Source organism: Mustela putorius, unplaced genomic scaffold (assembly GCF_011764305.1).
Source record: "Mustela putorius furo isolate JIRA1106 unplaced genomic scaffold, ASM1176430v1.1 tig00003867_pilon_pilon_pilon, whole genome shotgun sequence".
In the NCBI taxonomy this organism is placed as follows: Eukaryota; Metazoa; Chordata; class Mammalia; order Carnivora; family Mustelidae; genus Mustela; species Mustela putorius.
Window position 1 is genome coordinate 16800258 of NW_025422019.1, and position 25356 is coordinate 16825613.

At 36.3% G+C, this 25356-nt stretch overlaps 1 protein-coding gene across 3 annotated transcripts in view; it reads left to right on the forward strand.

The window, feature by feature from the left end:
• RAB3GAP1 (RAB3 GTPase activating protein catalytic subunit 1) overlaps positions 1-25356 on the forward strand; it is a 114422-nt gene that overhangs the window by 20594 nt on the left and 68472 nt on the right. For all 3 annotated transcript variants that reach the window (XM_004774263.3, XM_004774264.3, XM_045066561.1), the window contains 2 exons: positions 8712-8844; positions 11895-11973. In XM_004774263.3, the coding sequence (XP_004774320.2) occupies positions 8712-8844; positions 11895-11973 (212 nt within the window). The remainder of the gene's footprint in view (positions 1-8711; positions 8845-11894; positions 11974-25356) is intronic.

Genomic DNA, 25356 nt, shown 5'->3' on the forward strand with positions numbered 1-25356 from the left:
TTTCATGATGACTTCTAATATGTGGTAGTATCCACTAATTCATGATAGTTAACTGTGTTAACTTACTTAATTTGAGAGAGAGAGAGAGAGAGAGAGTACATGAGTAGGGGGAGAGGCAGAAGGAGACGCATACTCCCTGCTGAGCAGGGAGCTGGATGTGGGACTTGATCCCAGGATTCTGGGATCATGACCTGAGCCAAAGTCAGACACTTAACTGACCCAAGCCACCCAAGTACCCTCATTGGTCATTTATATCTTCTTTTGCTAAGTTTTTAGTCTTTTGCTCCTTTTTTTTTTCTTAAATGAGGTTGTTTAGTTTTTGTTTTTAAGAGTTTATTTATTTACTTGACAGAGATCACAAGTAGGCAGAGAGGAAGGCAGAGAGAGAGGGGGAAGCAGGCTCCCCACTGAGCAGAGAGTCCAATGCAGGGCTGGATCCCAGGACCCCGAGATCATGACCCGGCTGAAGGCAGAGGCTTAACCCACTGAGCCACCCAGGTGCCCCTGAGATTGTTTCATTTTTTAAATTATCCTCATACTCTGGTTGTGAGTCCTTTGTCAAATACATGTATTCTGAAAAAAAAAAAAAATGTATTTGAATCTTTCCTTCAGTCATGGCTTCCTCAGTCATTTTCTTCTTGTCTTTTGATAAGCATAAGTTTTTATTTTAGTGAAGTTCATTTTCTTAAACTTTTCTGAAGTTTTATTTTAATTCCAGTTAGTTAACATACAGTGTTAAATTAGTTTTAGGTGTACACTTAGAGTGATTCAACAATTCCCTACATCACCTGATGCTCATCACAAGTACACTCCTTAATCCCCATCACTTCTTTGAGCCATCCCTGCAAGGCTCTCTCCTTTGGTAACAATCAGTTTGTTCTCTATAATTAAGAGTCTGTTTCATTAATGAGGAGTACGTCACTTAATTTTTCTTCATTCAGGTATTGATGGATGCACTTGAGCTGCTTTCATATCGGGGTTATTGTAAATAATGTTGCCATATAAACATAAGGGTGCATGTAGCCCCATGAATTAGAGTTTTTGTATGTTTTGGGTAAACTCCTAATAGTTTGATGACTGGATCATAGGGTAGATCTGTTTTTAACTTTCTGAGGAACCTCCATACTGTTTTCCCCAATGGCTGCACCAGTTTGCATTCCCACCAACAGTGCAAGAGAGATCCTTTAACTCCACATCCTTGTCAAAACTATTTTCTTGTGTTTTTGACATTAGCTATTCTGATAGATGTGAGATAGTATCTCACTGTGGTTTTGATTTGCATTTCCCTGATAATGAGCAATGCTGAGCATCTTTTCATGTGTCTTTTGGCCATCTGGATGTCTTTTTTTTGGAGAATTGTCTGTTCATGTCTGCCCAGTTTTAATTGGGTTACTTGTGTTTTGGGTGTTGAGTTGTATCTGTTCTTTATGTATTTTGAATACTAACCCTTTATGGGGTATGTCATTTGCAAATATCTTTTCCATACAGTTTGTTGCCTTTTAGTTTTCTTTCATTGTGCAGAAGTTTTTTATTGTGATGTAATCCTAATAGTTTTGTTTTTTGTCTCCCTTGCCTGAGCAGACATATCTAGAAGAAAGTTGCTATGGCCAAGTTGCAGAGAAGTACTGCTTGTGTTCTCTTTTAGGAATTTTATGGTGTTAGGTCTCACATTTAGGTCTTTAATCTATTTTAAAGTTATTTTTGTATATGGTGTAAGAAAGTGGCCCAGTTTCATTCTTCTACATATTGCTATCTACTTTTCCCAAACACATTTGTTGAAGAGATAATCTTTTATTATTGGGTATTCTTTCCTGCTTTGTTGAAGATTAATTTGCCATACAGTTGTGGGTTAATTTCTGAGTTTCCTATTCAGTGATGTTGATTTATGTGTATATTTTTGTGCTAGTACCATACTGTTTTGATCATTACAGCTTTGTAACATAACATGAAATCTGGAATCGTGATGTCTCCAGCTTTGTTTTTCTTTTTGAAAATTGCTTTGGCTGGGGGCTCCTGGTTGGCTCAGTTAAGCTTCTGACTCTTGATTTTGGCTCAGGTCATAATCTCAGGGTTGTGGGGTTGAGCTCCATGTTGGGCTCTGCACTCAGTGGGGAGTCCACTTGAGATTGTCTCACTCTGCCCCCTCCCTTGCTTACTTGTACACATTCTCTCTAAGATAAATAATTTTTGTTGTTGTTGTTGTTAAGGATTTTTATTTATTTGACAGAGATCACAAGCAGGCAGAGAGGCAGGCAGAGAGAGAGAGGAGGAAGCAGGCTCTCTGCTTGAGCAGAGAGCCCGATGCGGGGCTCGATCCCAGAACCCTGAAATCATGACCTGAGCCGAACGCAGAGGCTTTAACCCACTGAGCCACCCAGGTGCCCCAATAAATCTTTTTAAAAAAAAGATCGTTTGCTTTGGCTAGTTGGGGTCTTTTGTGGTTCCAATTCAAATTTTAGGATTATTTGTTCTAGTTCTGTGAAGAATGCTGTTGGTAGTTTGGTAAGGATTGCATTAAATGAGTAAATTGCTTTGGGTAGTGTAGACATTTTAACAATATTTATTATTCTGATCTATGAACATAGTATGTTTTCCTATTTCTTTGTATCATCTTCATTTTTTTTATCAGTGTTTTATATATACTTTTAGAGTACACATCTTTCACCTCTTTGGTTAAGTTTCTTCCTAGGTGTGTTACTGTTTTTGGTGCACTTGAAAATGGGACTGTTTTCTTAATTTCTTTTTCTGCTGCTTCATTACTGGTATATAGAAATGCAACAGGGTGCCTGGGTGGCTCAGTTGTTAAACATCTGCCTTTGCTTCAGGTCCTGATCCCAGAGTCCTGGGATTGGCCAGCATACTGCTCCCTGTTCAGCTGGAAGCCCTGCTTCTCCCATGCTTTCCCTTTCCCACTCCCCCTGCTTGTGTTCTCTCTCTTGCTGTCTCTATCTCTGTCAAATTAATAAAATCTTTTTAAAAAAAAAAAGGAATGCAACAGATTTCTGTACCTTAATTTTGTATCCTACAACTTTACTGAATTCATAAATGAGTTCTAAGCAGTTTTTTGGTGGCATCTTTTGGGTTTCCTCTATATAGTATCATATCATCTGCAAATAGTGAAAGTTTGACTTGTTCCTCATTGATTTGGAAACCTTTGATTTTTTTTTTTTTTTTATTGTTGTTGTTGTTTGATTGCTGTGACTGGCACTCCAGTACTATGTTGAGTGAAAGTGGTCAGAGTGGCCACCCTTGTCTTGTTCTTGACCTTAGGGGAAAAGCTCTGTTTTTCCCCATTTAGGCATGGTGGTTAGTTGTGAGTTTTTCATATCAGGCCTTTATTATGTTGATGTAGTTTCCTCTAAACATACTTTATTGAGGGTTTGTAGCACAAGTTGATGTTGTACTTTGTCAGATTCTTTTTCTCCATTACTGAAATGATCATATGGGTTTTATACTTCCTCTTACTGGGGTGATGCATCACTTTGATTGATTTGCAAATATTTAACCACCCTTGTATCCTGGGAATAAATCCCACTTGATTGGGGTGAATGAATTTTTTTTTAAATGGTTGTTGTATTCAGTTTTCTAGATTCTGTGTAGTATTTTTGCTTCTGTGTTCTTCAAGGAATATTTGTCTGTATTTCTCTTCTTTTGTGGTGTCTATCTGGTTTTGGTCTATCTGGTTTTGGTATTAGGATAAGAGTGGCCTGTTGGAATGAATTTGGAAGTTTTCCTTTTCTGTATTTTGGAATAGTTTGAGAGGAATAGATTTTTTTTTAAATAATTAAAAAATATATTTATTTGGGAGGGAGTGCCAAGTGAGAGAACACAAGTGTGGGGGGAGGGGCAAAAGGAGAGGCAGAAGCAAACTCCCTGCTGAGTAGGGAGCCTGATATGGGACTTGATTCCAGGATCTTGGGATCATGACCTGAGCTGAAGGCAGACACTTAACTGACTGAGCCACCCAGGCACCTGAGAAGAATAGATATTAACTCTTAATTTATTTATTTATTAAAGATTTTATGTATTGGGTGCCTGGGTGGCTCAGTGGGTTAAAGCCTCTGCCTTCGGCTTGGGTCATGATCCCAAAGTCCTGGGATCGAGCCCCGAATTGGGCTCTCTGCTCAGCAGGGAGCCTGCTTCTCTGTCTCTCTCTGCCTGCCTCTCTGCCTACTTTTGATCTCTGTCAAATAAATAAATAAAATCTTAGAAAAAAAAAAGATTTTATGTATTTTTCAGAGAGAGCACAAGCAGAGGGAGAAGCAGGCTCCCCCAAGAAGCCCAATTTAGGGGGCGCCTGGGTGGCTCAATAGATTAAAGTCTCTGCCTTCGGCTCAGGTCATGATCTCAGGGTCCTGGGATCGAGCCCTGCATCGGGCTCTCTGCCTAGCAGGGAACCTGCTTCCTCTTCTCTCTCTGCCTGCTTCTCTGTCTACTTGTGATCGCCGTCTATCAAATAAATAAATAAAATCTTAAAAAAAAAAAAAGAAGCCTGACTTAGGACTTGATCCTAGGACCCCGGGGATCATGACCTGAGCCAAACAAAGGCAGATGTTTTAACAACTGAGCCATCTAGGCATCCCAGCTCTTCAAAGGTTTGGTAGAATTTACCTGTGAAGTCCTCTGGTCCTGGACTTCGATTATGAATTTAATTCCTTTGCTGGTTATTGGTCTGTTCAAATTTACTATTTCTTCTTGTTTCAGTTTTAATAGTTTATATATTTCTAGGAATTTTACTTTCTTCTAGGTTGTCCAATTTGTTGGCATATAGTTTTCCATAATACTCTCTTACAATTGTTTGTATTTCTTTGTATTTGTATTTTGTTTATATTTCTTTGATATTTGATATTTTTATTTCTCTTCTCTCATTTATGACTTTATTTGGGTCCTCTTTTTATATTGATCAGTCTGGCTAGAGATTTTTCAATTTTATTGATTTCTTTTTTTCCCCCTAAAGAACCAGCTCCTGTTTCATTGGTATGTTTTAGTGTTTTTTTTTTGTTTGTTTTTGTTTTTTTTAACGTTTCTGTTTCATTTATTTCTGCTTTATTTATTTATTTATCTTTATTATTTCCTGCCTTCTGTTGGTTTTAGGTTTTGTTAATTGCTCTTTTTACAAAAGCTCCCTTACATGTAAGGTTAGGTTATTTGAGGTTTTTCTTGCTTCTTGAGATAGACCTGTTCCTATAAACTTCCCTTTTATTTTATTTATTTATTTATTTTTTTTTTTTTAAGATTTTATTTATTTATTTGACAGATAGAGATCACAAGTAGGTAGAGAGGCAAGCAGAGAGAGAGGAGGAAGCAGGCTCCCTGCCGAGCAGAGAGCCCGATGCGGGACTCGATCCCAGGACCCTGAGATCATGACCTGAGCCGAAGGCAGCGGTTTAACCCACTGAGCCACCCAGGCGCCCTATAAACTTCCCTTTTAAAACATTTTCATATATCCCAAAGGTTTTGAACTGTTACATTTTCATTTTCTTTTTTCCCCCCATGTACGTTATTATTTCCTCTTTTATTTCCTGCCTGACTCATTTATTGCTTATTAGCATGTTACTTAATGTCCATGTATTTATGGTTTTAACAGATTTTTTCTTGTGGTTGACTTCTAATTTCATAGTATTGTCAGAAAAGATACATGGTATATCTTCAGTCTTTTTTGAATTTGTTGAGGCTTGTTTTGTGGCCTAATATGTGATCTGTTCTGGAAAACGTTGCATGTAAACTTAAAAAGAAGTGTATTCTACTTTCATATGATGGAATATCCTGCATAATAATTTCTGTTAAATATCTAATATCTGTTAAATCCGTTTGTACCAGTGTGTCATTCAAAGGCATTGTTTTGTTGATGATTTTCTGTTTAGGTAGATGATCTGTTCATTGATGTGAATGGGGTGCTAAAGCCCCATACTGTTACTGTGTTATTATTGATTAGTTCTTTTAGGTTTGTTATTAGCTATTTTATGTATTTGGGTATTCCTCATTTTCTTAATTTTTTATTTTATTATTAGTGCCTTTTGAGCCCTGTCAAAGGAGTCTTTGCCAATCTCAAGTTTGTAAAGACAGTTCTCTGTTTTCCTCTATTTGAATATCTTATTATTCCAGGACCGTTTGTTGAAAAGACCATCCTTTCCCCTTTCCCTACTGAATTGCAGTAGCTCCTCTGTTGTAAAATGGATAAGTGTGAATGTATTTCTGGACTATTATGTCTAAATGATCTGTTTGTCTTTATGCCACTACTACAGTGTCTTAATTACTATAGCAAAATAAGTCTTAAAATTAGGTAGTATATTTTTCATCAGAATTATTTTAGATATTTTAGGTCCTTTGGATTTCATTTTCGTTTTAGAATTAGCTTGTCAATTTCTACGAAATGCCTGCTGGGATTTTGATTAGGATGGTGTTGAATTTATAGATCTATTTGAGGAGAATGACATCTTAATGCTGTTGTGTCTTCCAATCCAAGTACATTGAGCTCTCTTTAGGTCTTTAATAGTCGCTTATCAATGTTTTGAAGCATTCTTAGGTAGAATTCTTGCTCATCTTTTGTTACATATATTTCTAGTTAATTTATTTTTGATGTTGTAAGAGTGGTATTAAAGAAATCATTTTCCGATGGGACCAGGGAGGGAGACAAACCATAAGAGACTCTTAATCTCAGGAAACAAACTGAGGGTTGCTGGGGTGTTTGGGGGGAAGGGATAGAGTGGCTGGGTTATGGACATTGGGGAGGGGATGTGCTATTGTGAGTGCTGTGGATTGTGTAAGACTGAGGATTCACAGACCTGTACAAATAATATATGTTGATTAAAAAATCATTTCCAAGTGTTTGCTGCCTGTATATAAAAATACAGATGGTTTTTGTATATTGATCTTGAATTCTTAACTTCCTAAGCTCATCAGTTAGTTTTAGTAGTTTGTACATTGCTTTGGATATTCTAGGTACATATCAGATCATTGTGAATGCAGACAGTTTTATTTCTTTCCATTATATATGCTTGTTTCTTTTTTATGGTCTGATCAGTGCCCTCAGAGGTTATTTTTGATGAATCACTAGATTAATTTTGAACCAGAGCTATCATTTCTGATTCTTTTTTTTTTTTTTTAAGATTATTTATTTATTTATTTGTCAGTGATGGAGAGAGAGCGAGCAAGCACAGGCAGACAGAGAGGCAGGCAGAGGCAGAAGGAGAAGCAGGCTCCCTGCCAAGCAAGGAGCCCGATGTGGGACTCGATCCCAGGACGCTGGGATCATGACCTGAGCCGAAGGCAGCCGCTTAACCAACTGAGCCACCCAGGCGTCCCTCATTTCTGATTCTAATCATAAATATATACCATACTAAAATTTGGTGTCAAAGGACTATATCATAATGGAATTGAAGGAGGCAGATTAGAGTATTGTTTTTTGTTGAACTGATTATCTTAAAAAGTCTGTTTGGGAGCCAGAACCTGGATACCACTTGTTTATTGAATACAAGCAAATCCTCCTTGAGATGGCTGTTGGTAAGGTTGACAGTAGTTCTCAGAATCCAAAATTAGGGTCAGGTAATGTTTCTTTGTATCATTTAAGTAGAGTATTTCAGCTTTTCTGTAAGCTTGAAGAATGTGCTTTTCTCTCATTTTCTGGACTTTGCTCTTGTCCTTAGTTTTAGCCTTGATTGCTTTATAGTGGGCATTCCTTGTAGCACACCAAGCTCTTAAGTATACAATTTGAGAATTTTGGTATGGGCCATATATATCTTAATTCAATACAGATTAACCTTACTTTAGAGAAACCCAACATATAAAATTATAGGTTTTGATATGTATCATATGTGATGGTTTTTCTCTTAATAAAAAGATTGGTGTTTGATATATTAATATAATCTACCTGTAAGACATTTAAAATATGATTTAACTTCATTCAGAATTACAAATACTTTTCCAGAAACACATATAAAAAATTTGAGTGTTCTACATTAGGTATGATCATGAAAACACTTTTTATAAAAACCCAATAACTCATAGACTCATTACTTACATATTTTCTGTCTAGTTTGGAACTGTCTTTGCTTGGCAAGTTGCTGGGTTGGTATTTCCTGCCTCATAGTGGTGTTCTGCTGCAGTGACTGTATACCTCCTCTCCAGTGGTAGGAATAGCTATGGCAGATTAGAAAATGGGAAAAATCTTTTTTTTATAATTATGTTGTATAAGTCAGGGGGCTCTTTGGAACTTTAAATTAAAATGTTTTCCAGTCAAGGAGTTGCTATTTAAATGAAAATATTTAAATACCAAAGCTTGCTAAAGGAGGTTGCAGAAATATGTTAAGAAAGTAAGTCCGACAAATGTCATGTCACTCAAGTTGATTCTACAAACTGCTTTTTATTAAGCAATTCCTGATGTCCAGTAATGCTCTGTACTATATAATGATATCAATTTGAGATTTTTATGATAAAAATATATTTTGCTGCCATATTTTTTCCTAAATTTTAAAATTTATGAAATGTTACCATTCTCAGCTGAAAGTAACTCAGATTCTGCTAATGGTAGAAAGGGTTTTTTTTTTTTTTTAATGTAAGAGGCATGGGACTTAACTGTAATACATTCTTGATTTTATATATATATCTTATAAAAATTATTCAAAAATTATAATTTTGTATGTCTCTGGATAGTTAATATTTTAAGGGAACTTCCTTGAGGATGTATTTTTCCATTTTATTGTTAAATATAGGGTATATTTACTTCTGGCACATGGGAAGAGAAATCAGATGAAATTTCCTTTGCTGACTTCAAGTTCTCAATCACTCATCATTATCTTGTACAAGATTCCACTGATAAAGAAGGAAAGGATGAAGTATTGGAAGGTAAGTTGTTAACTACATATTTTGAAACTCTTGACTGTAAGAGTGATTATAATTTTGAATTATGAATTTAGTTCTTTTAATTAAATAGTGTCCTCTGGAGATGTTTTGCATTTGCGAAGTTGTTTCACTACATCTGAGATAGAATATTATCTTTTTAGAAGAACAGGCATAGCAGCATTTCAAAATTAATTAGATTAGCAAAATATTTATTGCGTGCACTTCTAACCCCCAGTTAAAAGAAATTTATAGTCCAGTAAGGGATATATGGTCTATAAATAACTAATGGTCATAGGAGATAGAAAATGATAAGTGCCATCAAAGAGCCCAGAAAAAGTGCTACTGAAATTCAGAGAAGAAACGATCAGTTCTAACTGAAGAGAGATCAGGGAAGATGTAATGAAGAATTAAGCAATAAGCTGGGATTTGAAGGATTTAAAAATAAGTTATTTTCTGATTTATCAGTGTAGTGTTTTGGTTATACCCCAAAGTTTGTAGTCAGATCAAATGGATTAGAATTCAGGAGCCGAGGGCAGACACTCAACTGACTGAGCCAGGCACCCCCCAAAATCTCTTCCTTGAGGTAGAGTAGCATGTAATAGTGAGAGACCAAGGTATTGGAAAAATATGAATCTTGGAGCTGTCAGTCAAATATCCTTCTTTACTCAAACAATAAACACATGCAGAATGTGTGTTAGTTTTTCAGGCAATTGATGATATTATGCTAAGTGAAATAAGAGAAAGGCAGATATTATATGATATCTCTTATATGTAGAATCTAAAAAAAAAAAATGAAAACAAAACTTATCGGACTTACATTTATGAAAATAGACTGGTGGTTCCCAGAGGTGGAGGTTGAAGGGTGGGCAACATGGATGAAAGAGGTCAAAGTACACATTTACAGTTATAAAATAAATAAGTCATGGGGATGTAATTAATGTCCAGCATGGTAACTATAGTTAATCGTACTGTATCATATATGTGAAAGTTGCTCAGAGAGTAAGTTGTAAAAGTTCTTATGACAAGGAAATTTTTGTTGTTAACTGGTGACAGATGTTGACTAGACTTAATGGTGATCATTTTGCAGTGTATACAATTAATGAGTTGTTATGATGTTGTATACCTGACAGTAATATAATGTTAAATGTCAGTTATATTTCAATTGAAAAAATAAAATAAATAAATTAAGGAAAAAAGTTTTTCTGCTTAAAACAGATTATCATTTGTAAGTGTAGGCCTGAAATATTTGTACCTTTTCTTGTATAGGAATAAAATTATATAACCTTTTGTATTATATGCATTCTTTTTAGAAACAATAAAGTATTTATTGTTTCTAACAATAGTTTATTAAAGTAGTTATTGTTTCTAACCTAGTTTATGTATTCAGATTCATAAACTAGGACCATCTATACACATTGACCATCTATACACATATATAAGACTAAATAAAATGATTACAACAAAATATGAATATGTGTACTTCAGGAGTAAGTGGGTGAGGGAAATAGATGCAACTGATGGGAAGTCTGATAATAGCTCAGAGATTGCCAGGTCCTACATTCTGCTGAGTAACGAAGGACCTGTTAAAGGTAGAGAAATCTTGAGGGCTGTTAATTTGAGGGAAGAGTGTACATCAAGGAAAAGCTGTTACAATGACGAGGCTTAGAATCAGTTTTTCTAAGGTAAACTCGTATAGGGGGCTGTGGTATGAGAGAAGATGAATGGGTTTGGGTTACTTAAGTCATTATTATGGCATATGTATATGTATTGTGCAGTTTTAATTTGGTTGTGATTAAAGCTATACCTAATGATAGAAGTTACAAGTAAATCATCAACTCATTTAATTTGGAGATACATATTTAAAATTATACTATCAGATGTCAAAAGTTTTGAGCACTGATCTTTTATTTTGTTGGGTTTTCATTGCTTCAGTTAAAGCATTGTCATTAGTGTTCTATTCTTTTTGAAAATTAAGAAAATATATATTTCCTAAGGAATTATGGCTATACAATAAAAGGAAATATTTTTATGAACAAATATTCTTTATACTTTGAATTTATTATGAATTTATGCATAACTAAGAATCATTTATGTCACTGTCTTATTATAAATGACAATACAAGTGCTTAAAGATGCATGGGTAAAAAGTGGGAACCTGGTTAGTGTTTTTTTTTTTTAATTTTTGTTTTCTGTTTTTTAAGATTTTATTTATTTGATATTTGATAGAGAGAGACACAGTGAGAGAGGGAACACAAGCAGGGGGAGTGGGAGAGGGAGAAGCACGCTTCCAGCTGAGCAGGGAGCCCAGTATGGGGCTCCGTCCTAGGCTCTGTCCGAGGCTCATGACCTGAGCCCAAGGCAGATACTTAACGACTGAGATATCCTTGTTTAGTGGTTATAAGAAGCCCTTATGTAAATGGCCAGAGGCTAGCAAAGACTAGCCATAGGAGATGATAAAGTGTTGACAGGATTCTAAGTAAAATTTTGAACAAAAGTAGGGTCAAAGGCAGATCAAGAAGAACAGATAAAATGTGGCTTTGTAGGAAGGATGAGGAAACGTTTGAGTCATGACTTAGAAGAAAGGAAAATATACATGTAGGAATAATACTTTTTGTTTTTAGAGGCTGGCTTTTTTGAAATAAGGCAGTGGGAAAGAGAAATCTCTCTCACCCCAAATCGTAGAGCAAGTCCTAGATATAAATCCTTGAGCGGGCGCCTGGGTGGCTCAGTGGGTTAAAGCCTCTGCCTTCAGCTTAGGTCATGATCTCAGGGTCCTGGGATCGAGCCTCACATTGGGTTCTTTCCTCAGTGGGGAGCCTGCTTCCTCCTCTCTCTCTCTCTGCCTGCCTCTCTGCTTACTTGTGATCTCTTTCTGTCAAATAATAAATAAATAAAATCTTAAAAATCAATCAATCAATCAATCCTTGAGCAATTGCAAAACTACATGGACTAGCAGGATATGTTACATAATGTGATTTTTTTTTCCAGTCATGTTATAAAATTTTGTCTTAGACTGAACATACTAATTTTTTCATTATTAAATGTTTTTGTAGATGTTATTCCACAATCTATGCAAGATTTGTTGTGTATGAATAATGACTTTCCTCCAAGAGCACATTGCCTGGTAAGATGGTAGGTATACTTTTACTCAGGTAACTTTTAGTATGTGGTTTGGGGTGACCCCAACATCTCCCCCAGGCTCAGTGATTTGCTAGGAAGATGCACAAAACTCAGCATATGGGTATACTTACTATGATTTATTACAACGAAATCTGCAAACAGAATTAACATAGGGAAAAGGTGGCTGAGGCAAAGTTTGGAGGAATTTGTGTTTGAGTCCTTTCCTAATGGAGTCACACAGAACGTACTTAATTTCCTTAGCAAGTTGTGACAGCACCTGTGAAATGTTTTCTATCAGGGAAGCTTGTTAGAGGCTCAGCTCTTAGGGTTTATAGTTGGGGGCTGGCACCCTTTGACTAGTACATAACAAAATTTCAGACTCCCAGAAGGGCAGTAGGTGTTTGGCATAAACCACATTGTTTGTACAAACAGATTAAGCACAGTAACTCTTACTGGACAGTTTTTTGAGAACCCTCTCAAAATCCAAATTCCTAGAAGCCTGCCGAAGGTCAGCCTTGCATGCAGGCCATACTTTTTTTTTTTTAAGATTTTATTTATTTATTTGACAGACAGACAGAGATCACACGTAGGCAGGGAGAGAGGGGGAAGCAGGCTTATCGCAGATTAGAGAGCCTGATGTGGGGCTCGATCCCAGGACCCTGGGATCATGACCTGAGCCAAAGACAGAGGCTTTAACCCACTGAGCCACCCAGGCGCCCCTGCCTGCAGGCCATTCTAAGGATAGTAGTCACAGGCCTGCTGTTAACTCTTTTCTACACAATATATTTCATAATCTAAGTTAGAGCCTAACTATAATTCTGATGACTAGCATGGAACATTTGCATATCACAGAAAACTTAATATGTATTGTTGGAAATTGAATGGAAGTAAAATGTTGATCTCAGTTACATGATAACATCATGACTCAATCATTTAAAAAAAAAAAAGATTTATTTATTTATTTATTTGACAGACAGAAATCACAAGTAGGTAGAGAGGCAGGCAGAGAGAGAGGGGGAAGCAGGCTCTCAGCCAAGCAGAGAGCCCAATGTGGGGCTCAATCCCAAGACCCTGGGATCATGACCTGAGCCGAAGGCAGAGGCTTTAACTCACTGAGCCACCCAGGCACCCCTCACTTATATCTTAATTATAAATGTGTTAAGTTAATATAAGAGGTACATCACACTTAAAAAGGCATTATTTTATTTTATTTTATTTTGGTAGGGGTGGTGTTGAAGCATACCACCACCAAAATGTCTCAAGTGTGAATGTGTGGTCAAGAAAGGAGACCTAGTTAAAATAGATTTATATACTGGTTTTACATTAGTGTGTTGGTGTGAGTTGGTCTTTTAATTTCTTTTTTTGGTAAGATTTATTTATTTATTTGAGAGAGAGAGAGAATGGATATGCAAGTGGGGGGAGAGGCAGAGGGAGAGGGAGAATCCTCAAGCAGACTCCATAGTAGGTAAGGAACCCGATGCCCCTGAGATCATGACCTGAGCCGAAATCAGGAGTTGGATGCTTAACTAACTGAGCCACCCAGGCACCCCTTGATTTTTTATTAAAGAATTTCTAAGAAAGGAAAAGATATCTTTGCTAGCTAGTTTGATTACTATAACAAGTAGACTGTAGCACACTAAAAAAACTAATTGCAGATGCAGATAAACTGGGTATTGTTTTGTAAGTATGCTTGTCATTTTAGTGTGATCTTTTAGTAACTGTGAACTTAAACAACTTAAACAAATATAAGAGAATTTAGTACATTACCATTTAACTTAATCCATCCAGATTCTCTTCTGATCTTTTAAAATGTGAATGTATACATTTAAAATGACAGAATACATCAGAGGGCAGCACAATTCATAGAACATGACTTTGTTTGTATTCATTCAGTCAACATTAATTAAATACCTACTATTTGGCCAGACACTGAATTAAACACACTGAAGTTTAATTTCTAGCTCAATACTTATTGTCAACTTTGGGAAAATTACTTAATTTCTCTGAGTTGGTAAAGACAGAATAATAAATAATAGGTACCTTTCAGAGTAACTGTGAGGATTTAATAAAATAATGGTACATAGTATGTTTACCAGACTCTGAGTGCTGTTACATAATTTCTGTTCAGCTGTATTTTTTAAAGTTTCTAAATAGACATGAATTTTGAGGGAACATTATGTAACCCATTACAGTCTTACATCTAATCTCCCCCAATTCATGTCCATTCCACAGATAAAACATATTCATTCTTTTCAGCTTTTTGGTATTTATTTCCTAAAACTGGGTTTGACACATAGTCCATAGTTTAAAAATATTTGTTGAATAAACAAGCAAAACCTTTCTATGTATTAATGAAGTACTTGTTAGTGATATATTTCTTCATATTAATGAAAATCACTTGTTAATAGTTTTTTTAACCTTTACATTAATTTTAAAATTTTTTTATTTTAAAAATTAGCATATAGTAAAATTGACTTTTTTTTTTAATGAATAGTTCATTAACCTTCAACACATATGTATAGATTTTTAAAAACTACTACTATAATCAGGATATACAACAAAGTGTTACCTCCTAAAAAAACTCTTCTTGTCCATTATTATTTCTGGCAATTAATGATATATTTTTGATAGCTTTGTCTTTTCAAGAATGTCATAGAGATAGAATCATATAGTAACTGTTTGAGACTAGTTTCTTGCCATATAATGCTTTCAAGATCCTTTTATGTAATTCTTATCAGTAGCTTATCCCTTTTTATTGCTGAGTAGTATTCTCTTGTAAGGGTATACCACAATTTGTTTATTCATTCACTTGTTGATGGATATTAAGGCTGTTTCTAGGTTTGGGCATTTATGATTAGAGCTTTACAAATATATGTGCACAGAATTTTGTGTGAAAGTACATTTTAGTTCACTGGGCTAAGATTGGGTTGAGATTGCTAGTTATATGGTAAGTGTTTATTTTTAACTATAAAAATTGGCCAAAACATATTATTGCGACTGCATCAAAATATAAAGCTTCTGCACAATGAAGGAAATGGTCAGCAAAACTAAAAGGCGACCTACTGATTGGGAAAGATATTTTCAAATGATCTATCCCATAAAGGATTAGTATCCAAAGTATATTAAAGAACTGATACAACTGAACACCCCAAAATCAACCCATTTAAAAAATGGGCAAGCATGAACAGACATTTCTTCAAAAAAGACATCCAGATGGCCAAACAGGCATATGAAAAGATGCTCAACATCGCTCATCATCAAAGAAATGAAGATCAAAACTACAATGAGATACCACCTCACAACTGTCAGAATGGCTGAAGTCAAAAACATAAGAAACCATAAGTGTTGATGAATGTGGAGAAAAAGGACCCCTCTTGCACTGTTATGGGAATGCAGACTGGTGTAGCCATTGGGGAGAATAGTATGAGGTTCCTCAGAAAGTTGAAAATAGAACTACCCTATAATCCAGTCTTCACACTACTGCATATTTACCCCCAAAATATGAAAGCACTTACTCAGAGGAATACGTGGATCCCTATGTTTATATAGCAGCATTATTTACAAGAGCTAGGATAAGAAAGCAGTCTAAGTGTGTCCGAGGATAGATGAATGGATAAAGATGTGTGTGTGCACACATGCACACAGACACAGACACAGTGGAATATTACTCAACCGTAAAAAGAATGAAATCTTGCCATTTACAACATCATGGATGGAGCTAGAGCTGGTGAAATAAGTCATAAAGACAAATATCACATGACTTCATGTAGAATTTAAGAAACATGAACGAAAGGAAAAAAAAAGATAAAAAACAAAATTATAGAGAACAAACTGATGGGAAGGTAGGTGGAGTGATGGATGAAATAAGTGATGGGGATTCAGGAGTGCATGTGTCATAATGAGCCCTGGGTGATGTATGGAATTGTTGAGTCACTATATTATACACCTGAAACTAGCGTAACATTGTATATTAACTATACTGGAATTAAAAACAGTTAAAAAAAAAAAAAGAAAAAGAAATGACCAAACTGATTTCCTGAGTGACTGAACATTTTGCATTTCCACCAGCAATGTATGAAAGTTCCATTTGCTCTTTGTATTCATCAGCATTTGCTGCCAGTATTTTTTATTTTAGCCATTGTAATAGGTGTGTTGTCCTGTCAGTTTATTAATTTTTTACTTTATGGGTCATGTTTCAGTGCCTTGTCTAAGAACTCTTTGCACTATGTCCCAGAGTTTTCTCCTATGTTTTAAAAATAAACTGAAAAAAGTTTTTTTGGTTTATTTCACATTTATAGAAAGATTCAAAGATAGTGCAGTGTGTTCTGGTATATCCTCACCAAGCTCTTCCTACTGTTAGCAGCTTATATTACCATGATATATATGTCAAAACTAAGAAACCAACATTGATCCCTTGTTATTAGCTTAACTTTAACTAGTTTTACACTAAAGTTCATTTTCTGATTTAGGATCCAGGCATTTAGTCATCATGTCTTTTTAGTTTGTCTCAGGTCTTTGAAAGTGTCTCAGTCTTTCCTTATTTTTCATCTCCGTAACAGTTTTTAGGAGGTTGAGTCAGGTATTTTGTAGAATGTCCTTTAATTTAGTTTGTCTCTCTTTTGCTTTTGATAACAGTTGGGGTTGTGGGATTTTGGAAAGAATACCATTGAGATGAATTGCCTTTTCATCACATATCAGAAGGTCATGTTATCAACATGACTTAATAGTGATGTTAACTTTGATCCTATGGCCAATTCTGTGTTTTATTCTAAAAGTTTTATGTTTTGTATGTAGATCTAGAATCTATTTCAAGTTAATTTTTTGTATAGGTAAGAGTTTTGGGTCATGGTTCTTTTTTTGCAAACAAATGTTCAGTTGTTCCACTATCATTTGTTGAAAAGAGCTTCCTTTTTCCATTGACTGACTTTTATGCCTTTGTCAAAAATCATTTGGTCACATTTGTGTGGGTATATATCTGGATGTTCTTGGTTTCTGTAGTTTTAAGTTTTTAATTTAGGTGGTGTGATTCGTCCAACTCCTTTTTTCACTTGTTTTGATTTTTCTAGCTCCTTTGTTTTTCCATTTACATTTTAGAATTGGTTTATTTATATCTACAAAAAGTCCTGCTGGGGCGCCTGGGTGGCTCAATCGGTAAGCATCTGCCTTTGGCCCAGGTCATGATCCCAGAGTCCTGGGATCTAGCCCCGCTTTGGGTTCCCTGTTCAGCAGGGAGCCTGCTTCTCCCTCTCCCACTGTTCCTGCTTGTATTCCTTCTCTTGCTGTGTCTCTGTCAAATAACTAAATAAAATCTTAAAAAAAAAAAAAGTACTGCTGGAATTTTGATTGTAATTGCCTTATATCTCTAGACAGTTTAGGGAGAACTGATATCTTTGCTATGCAGTCTTTCATTTTATGAACATGGTCTCTCAAGTTAGTTACATCTTCTTTGATTTCTTTTATTAGTGTCTTACTGTTTTCAGCATGTAAATCCTGTATATGTTTTATCAGATTTTTTTCTCCAGATTTTTATTTAAATTCCAGTCAATTGATATATAGTGTAATGTTAGTTTCAGGAGTAGAATTTAGTGATTCATCACTTACATATAACACCCATTGCTCATCACAACAAGTGCTCACCTTAATACCCATTATCCTCTTAACCCATACCCTTGCCAACTTCCTCCCCAGCAATCCTAAGTTTGTTCTCTATGGTTGAGTCTGTTCCGTGGTTTTCTTCTCTCCTTTTCTCCTCCTCCCCCATGTTCATCTTTTTCCTTTATTAATTTGGAATGTGGAATTTATTAAATTCCACATATGAGTGAAATCATGTGGTATTTGCCTTTCTCTGACTGACTGTACTTAGTGAAATACACTCTAGCTCCATCTAAGTCATTGCAAATGTCAAGATTGCATTCCTTTTTATGGCTAATATTCCTGTTTGTGTGTGTTTATACCCTATAATTTCTTTTTTTAAAAATATTTATTTATTTGGCAGGCAGATAGAGGGAAAGGGAGAAGCAGGCTCCCTGCTGAGCAAGGAGCCTGATACAGGACTTGATCCCAGAACCCTGGGAACTTGACCTAAGCCGAAGGCAGATGCTTAACTGACTGAGCCACCAGGTGCCCCTATACCACAACTTCTTTATCCATTCATCAGTCATTGGACATTTGGGCTCTGTCCATAATTTGCTTATTGTTGATAATGCTGCTATAAACACATAGGTGCATGTATCCCTTTGAAATGGGTAAATACCTAGTAGTGTAGTTGTTAGATTATAGTGTAGTTCTGTTTTTAACTTTTTGAGGAACCTCCGTACTGTTTTCCAGAGTGACTGTATCAGTTTGCATTCCTGCCAGTAGTGTAAGTGAGTTCCTTTTTTTCTGTATCCTCACCAACATCTGTTCTTTTGTGTGGTGGTTTTTTTAGCTGTTTGGACAGGTATGAGGTTATATCTCATTGTAGTTTTGATTTGTATTTCCCTGATGATGAATGATGTTGAGTATCTTTTCATGTATCTGTTAAGACAGTTGTATGCCTTCTTTGCGAAAATGTCTATTCATGTCCTCTGCCCATTTCTTCAGCTTTTTTTTTTTTAATGTAGGAATTGGATGTCAGATTATTTTTTTTTTAAAGATTTTATTTATTTGAGAGAGAGAGCACAAGCAGGGGGAGCAGCAGAGGGAGAAGCAGGCTTCCCGCCAAGCAGGGTATCCAGATGTGGAGCTCTATCCCAGGTCCCTGGGATCATGATTTGAGCCGAAGGCAGATGCATAACCAACTGAGCCACCCAGGCACCCCTCTTCTGTCCATTTCTTAAATTATTTATTTTGGGGTGTTGAATTTGAAAAGTTCTTTATAGATTATGAATACTAGCCCTTTATCACATGTCATTTGCAATTTCTTCTCTAATTCTGAAGGTTGCCTTTTAGTTTTGTTGATGGTTTCCTTCACTGTGCATAATCTTTCACTTGATGAAGTCCCTTTTTACTTTTTGTTTCATTTTTGCTTTTGTTTTCTGTCCCTCAGGAGACATATCTAGGAAAATGTTGCTACTGCTGATATCGAAGAGGTTGCTGCCTATTTCCTCTTGGATTTTGATGGTTTCCTATTTCACGTTAGGTCTTTTATCCATTTTGAATTTATCCTTATGTATGGTATATAATGTGGTCAGTTTCATTTTTCTGTGTATTGCTGACCAGTTTTCCCAACACCATTTGTGGTAGGAAGAGTCTGTCTTCTTTTCATTGGATATCCTTTCTTCCTTTGTCGAAGATGAGTTGACTGTATAGTTATTGAGTCCGTTTTGGGGTTTTCTGTTCTATTCCATTGATCTGTGTGTCTATTTTTTTTTTAAGATTTTATTTATTTATTTGACAGAGAGAGAGACCGTGAGAGAGGGAACATAAGCAGGGGGAGTGGGAGAGGGAGAAGCAGGCTTCCCACTGAGCAGGGAACCTGATGGGGGCTTGATCCCAGGACACTGGGATCATGACCTGAGCCAAAGGTAGGTGCTTAACAACTGAGCCACCCACGCGCCCCCTTTGTGTCTATTTTTGTGCCAGTAGCATACTCTCTTGATTACTACAACTTTGTAATATAACTTGAAGTATGGAATTGTGATGCCACCAGCTTTGCTTTTCTTTTTCAAGATTGTTTTGGCTTTTTGGGGTCTGTTAGGATTTTTAGGATTCTTTGTTCTATGAACAATGGACTGCTCTATGGAAAATGTTGGTGGTATTTTGATAGTGATTCCATCAACTCTGTAGATTGCATTCGGTGGTAATAGACACTTTAACAATTATTTTTCTTACGATCTCCATGGGCATGGAATGTTTTTCCATTTCTTTGTTTCCTCTGATTTCTGTCTTAAGTGTTAACTTGTTGAATTTCTGCTTAGATGATCTGTCCATTGATGTAAGTGAGGTATTAAAGTTCCCTCCTATATTATGGTATTATTATCAATGAGTTCCTTTATGTTTACTAATGGTTATATGTGTTTGGGTGTTCCAGCTTGGCATATGTACACTTGTTAGATCTTGTTGGATTGTCCCCTTTATTATTATATAGTCTTCATCTCTTGTTACAGTCTTTTATTTAAAATCTAGTTTGTCTGATATGACTTTCTTTTGATGTCTGTTATCATGATAAATTGTTCTCTGTCCTCTCACTTTCAATTTACCAGTGTCATTAGGTCTATAATGAATCTCCTGTAGGCAGTGTGTAGATGGATTTTTTTTAAATCCATTCTGATATCCTAAGTGTTTTGATTGGAGCATTTAGTCCATTTACATTCAGAGTAATTATTGATAGATGTGAATTTAGTGCCATTTTATTGCTTGTTGTTTCTAGAGATTTTCTGTTCCTTTCTAGTGTTTGTTGCTTTTGGTCTTTCCCACTCAAAGAGTTCCCTTTAATATTTCTTTCTGGGCTGGTTTAGTGATCAAAAACTCCTTTAGTTTTTGTTTATTTTGGAAACTATCTTTTTTTTCTGTTCTGAATGACAGCCTTGCTTGGATAGAGTATTCTTGGTTGAGTATTTTTCCCGTTCAGCACATTGAGTATATCATGCCAGACCCTTCTGAACTGCCAGTGTCTCTGGAAAGATGTGCTGCTAACCTTACTTGTCTTCCCTTGTTTATATGTATTTACAAATACATATAACCATTAGTAAACCATAAAACCAATGTTTTTGTCCTGCTGCTTTTAGGATTTTTTCTTTATATTTTGCAAATTTAGCTATGGTATTTCTTGGTGTTGCCCTGCCTTTGTTGATTTTGTTGGGAGTTCTCTGTGCCTCCTGGATTTGAACGTCTTTTCCTTCCTCAGATTAGGGAGGTTTTCAGCTATCATTTTCTCCAGTAAACCTTCTGATACCTTTTCCCTCTCTTCTTCCCTTTCTTCTTTATCATACCTGTGATATAAATGTCATTATGCTTTATGGAGCCACTGAGTTCCCTAAATCTACATTTGTGATCAATATTTGTCTTTCCCTCTTCTTACCTTCATTATTTTCCATAATTTTATCTACTGTGTCACTTATTTGTTCCTCTGATTTTTCCATCCTTGTGTTCATTACATCCAGTTGGTTTTGAACCTTGGTTTTTGCTTTTTTTCACTTTAGCCTAACTAGTTTTTAGGTCTTTTATGTCTGTAATGAGGGACTCCTTGTTGTCTTTTGTGCTTTTCTCAAGCCCAGCTAGTATCCTTACGATTGTTCCTTTAAATTCTGGATAAGGCGTATTACTTATATCTGTTTAGATCCTAATGATGACCTTTTCCTGTTCTTTCTTTTGGGCTGAATTCCTTTGTCTTGGCACTTTGTCTAGGTCTCTATCTTCTGTGTGTTAGGAAAGCCTGTTATGTTTCCTGCTTCTGAGAGTTAGGGTTTTATGAAGAAGAGGTGACGTACTGTTCCGAGCCTGGTGGCTTCAGGAAGTGTCTCCGTTGTATGCTATGTGTACATTGCCACTGTATTTTGACTGCTCTTTCCCTCAGGTCAGTCCTCTGCAGAGTTTCTTGTTGCCTAAGGCGGAGTGTTTGGATCTTTGCCAGAGTATGGTGAATTTTAACTAGGTGTGCTCTTGTCTACTTGTTAAAAGAGACCTGATTCCCACGGAAGCTGGAGCTTTGCACAACTCTATGATCAGTAGACATGGTGCTTGTGGGGGGTTTGTGCTGGTCTCTTGGGGGAGTTTATTTATTTGAGAGAGCAAGCGAGTGAGCAAGAAAGCACAAGCATGGGGAGCAGCAGAGGGAGTGGGAGAAGTTGGGCTCGATCCTGGGACCCCGAGATATTGACCTGAGCTAACGGCAGATGCTTAACTGAATGAGCCACCCAGGGTCCCCTGTTTCTTGCCTTTTTAAACTGGCTAGGACTTTCATTAAAATATTGAATGGGGGGCAGTGAGAGTGGACATTTTTGCTTGTTCTGATCTCAAAGGGAAAACATTCAGTCCTTTACCACTAGGTGTGCTGTTAGCTGCAGATTTATCATGGATGCTCTTTATCAGGTTGAGAAAATTCCCTTCTATTCCTAGTTTGTTGAGTTTTTATCATGAATGAATGCTCAATTTTGTCAAATGCCTTTTCTGTGTAAATTGATATGATATTTGGATTTCTGAGTACCTTTGTCTTCCCAAGATAAACCCCACGTTTTGTGGTATAATTTGTATTTGTACATACATATATTGCCAGATGTGATAATGCTGTTATTTTGTTGAGGACTGTAGTACCTATATTCATGAGGAATATTGGTTCTAGTTCTTCTAAACAGTAGTTCCTGTTGTCTGCCCCCTTCTGCAGTTTCAATTTCCATGGTTTCAGTTCCAAGGTCAACTGCGGTCCAGAAACAAATGATCTTGTGATGTATCAGAAGGTCAGTAGTAGCCTAGTGCTATACCACAATGCCTGTGTCATCACCTCTCTTGATCTAACCATGTAGGCTTTTTATCATCTCACATCACAAGAAGGATGATTACAATAAGATGTTTTGAGAGAACACTCATAGAACTTTTATTACAGTATATTATTTCTTCAGTATATTATAATTACAGTATATTATAATTTCTTACTGTGCCTAGTGTATATCTTAAACTTCATCATATGTGTTTATAGGAAAAAGCAGTGTATTTAAGGTTGGGTACTATCTGTGGTTTCAGGCACCCACTGGAAGTCTTGGCACATGTCCCCCACTAAGAAATGGAGTACTGTACTTTATCTTGATATCAGGGAAATACTGACCTTATAATGTGAATTGGGAAGTATTTTGTTCTGTGTTCTGGCAGAGATGATGTAAAATTGGTGTTATCTTTTTTAAATGTTTGGTGAAATTTGCCACTAAAATTATCAGGGTCTGGAGTTTTCATTTCATTGAAGTAGTAATCTCTTCTAGGTGGGCGTTAAGTAGAAGTCCTAGTTCCAGTTCCTTGTGTGTACACCCGTGTCCCTGAGGAGCCATTCAAAATAATACAACCTCTGTACTGATTTGGGTTGATGCAATGTCCATGTGCAATGCTTGAATAAATCTAAAGGATATAAAAGAGAGCTGGTCTGTGGAGAGATTGGTGACATTGTTGAAAGGATAGGCAGCTTCCTATTCCTGGTGCTTTGTTAGCAAGGACACAGTGGATGATTATAACCTGAGTGATAAGCTTATAGAATCATAGTTTCCAGATCTCACTTTATTTATAATTACTGAGGCTGGGATAATTTTAAACATAGCCCATCTGGATACATGCCAGAGACCACCTCCCCTGGGCTGGGTATACCTTATCAATCTCAAGAGTTACATAATTCACATTATCACTGCTGGGCTAAGGTACACAGTGTTTGCACACATAAACAGACTTTTCTTTTACAATTCTTAGTTTTTTAAATCTATCAGAGCATGGTCAGTTTTGCACACATCTCTGAGTCACATTTATAAGCTTTTAGCAGCTAAAAGGCTTATCCTATTAAATCGCAATCCCTAGTTCTTAGCTCTTAGGGCCTGTCACCTAGAGTTGATAATCTCCCTGGGTTTCTTCAGAGTCACTTATGTACTCGCTTCTGGCTTTCAGTTCCCTCTTTGTTTCTGTTACCCTTTTTATCTCCTTTTTTTCCTTTGAAGTTCACCTATGTATCTAAAAAAGTATTGTTACATTTTATAAAGTGTTTTGGTTTGTTTTGGTGGGGAGGTCTATGTCATGTCATTCAGCCATGTTGCTTCCCTTTTTAAAAAAATTTGATCTTAAAAGATTAGGCCAGCAGTCAGACTTTCAATACTTATTTGATAATTAACCGTATTAAAGGCATATGTGTTTTCTTTTATCCATCAAACATTATTTTTAAACATTTACTGGGAACGAGATACTGAGATACCAAGGATAAAATATGATCCCTGGTTCAGTAAACTTTGGGATTAGTAGGGGGCTAGATAAGGGAACAGTGGCAGCAGTATTGATAAACGCTCTCATGGAAGACAGCACAGGGCTTGATACTCACAGGAGGTATCTTTTTCTCTTTCTTTTTTTTTTTTTTTTAAGATTTTATTTATTTATTTGACAGAGAGATCACAAGTAGGCAGAGAGGCAGGCAGAGAGAAAGGGGGAAGCAGGCTCCCGTTCAGCAGAGAACCTGATGTGGGGCTAGATCCAAGGACCCTGAGATCATGACCTGAGCCGAAGGCAGAGGCTTAACCACTGAGCCACCCGGGCGCCCCATGAAGTGTCTCTTTATAATATAGGTTAAGTCAGGAAATTGTTTTTGGAGGAGGTATTACCTCACTTGAATCCCGAGAGACAAGTGAGAATAAGCCAGGTGAATTTAGATAAAAAAATACTCAAGGCAGAACAAAAGCATTAGTGAAGATGTTAATGCTTAAATTAGAAATTTTAAACATGCAGGTAGTTTGTTTGTTAAGCCTGGAGTGTAGCAACAGAGGGTTGAGAATGACAAAAGATGAGAGGGTATCTGTGTATTTTGGGCCTAATATGAAGTGGGCATCTTAAGAAGATTTCATAATGTTCTTATTTTTTTTCCATAATGTTTTTAAAAGATTTTATTTATATGGCAGAGCAAGAGAGTGAGGGAGAGCACACAAACAGGGGGAGTGGGTGAGGGAGAAGCAGGCTCCATCCAGGATCCTGGGATCATGACCTGAGCTGAAGGCAGACACTTAACTGACTGAGCCATCCAGGTGCCTCCATAATGTTCTTGAACTTGTTTTTTAAATAGAATTTTGAGATTATAACTGTTGCAAACTAAAATTTCACAATTTTCAAGGTTATAAATAATCAGTCATGCTTCTTAGCACCTGAAGAATAACATACACAGAAGTGTTCATCTATAAACATTTCCTTTTTAAAAAAAAACTGAAATTAATACTAAAACAATGACATTGAAAATTTGATAACTATTATGCAAAATATTCATTTATACCGTACATATACAATTAGTATGGGTTGACCCTGTTGAAATGAGATAAAATTAATCTATGATTAACTTATATTTTGGGGGCATCTAGGTGGCTCAATTGGTTAAGTGATTGCCTTTGGCCCAGGTCATGGTCCTGGGATCTTGGGGTCAAGTCCCCCATTGGGCTTTCTTGCTCAGTGGGGAGATTGCTCCTCCTTCTTCCTCTAACCTTCCCCTCCCCACTACCCCCTTGCCCCCGCTCGTGTTCTTGATTGCTCCCTCTCTCTCTCAAATGAATAAACTAAAAATCTTTTAAAAAAACCCAAAACACATTTAAAATCAAACTTTACAAAATAAAGTTTTGGCATTTATGGCAATACTGTTTTGATAGTTCATCTATCTGCATCTATTTTGAAATCTTGTAATGTCACTTTTTATATTGTGCAACTGCCCGTAAGCTCTAAGCCTGTTTAAATTTTTTAAGGGTATTTTATAAAACG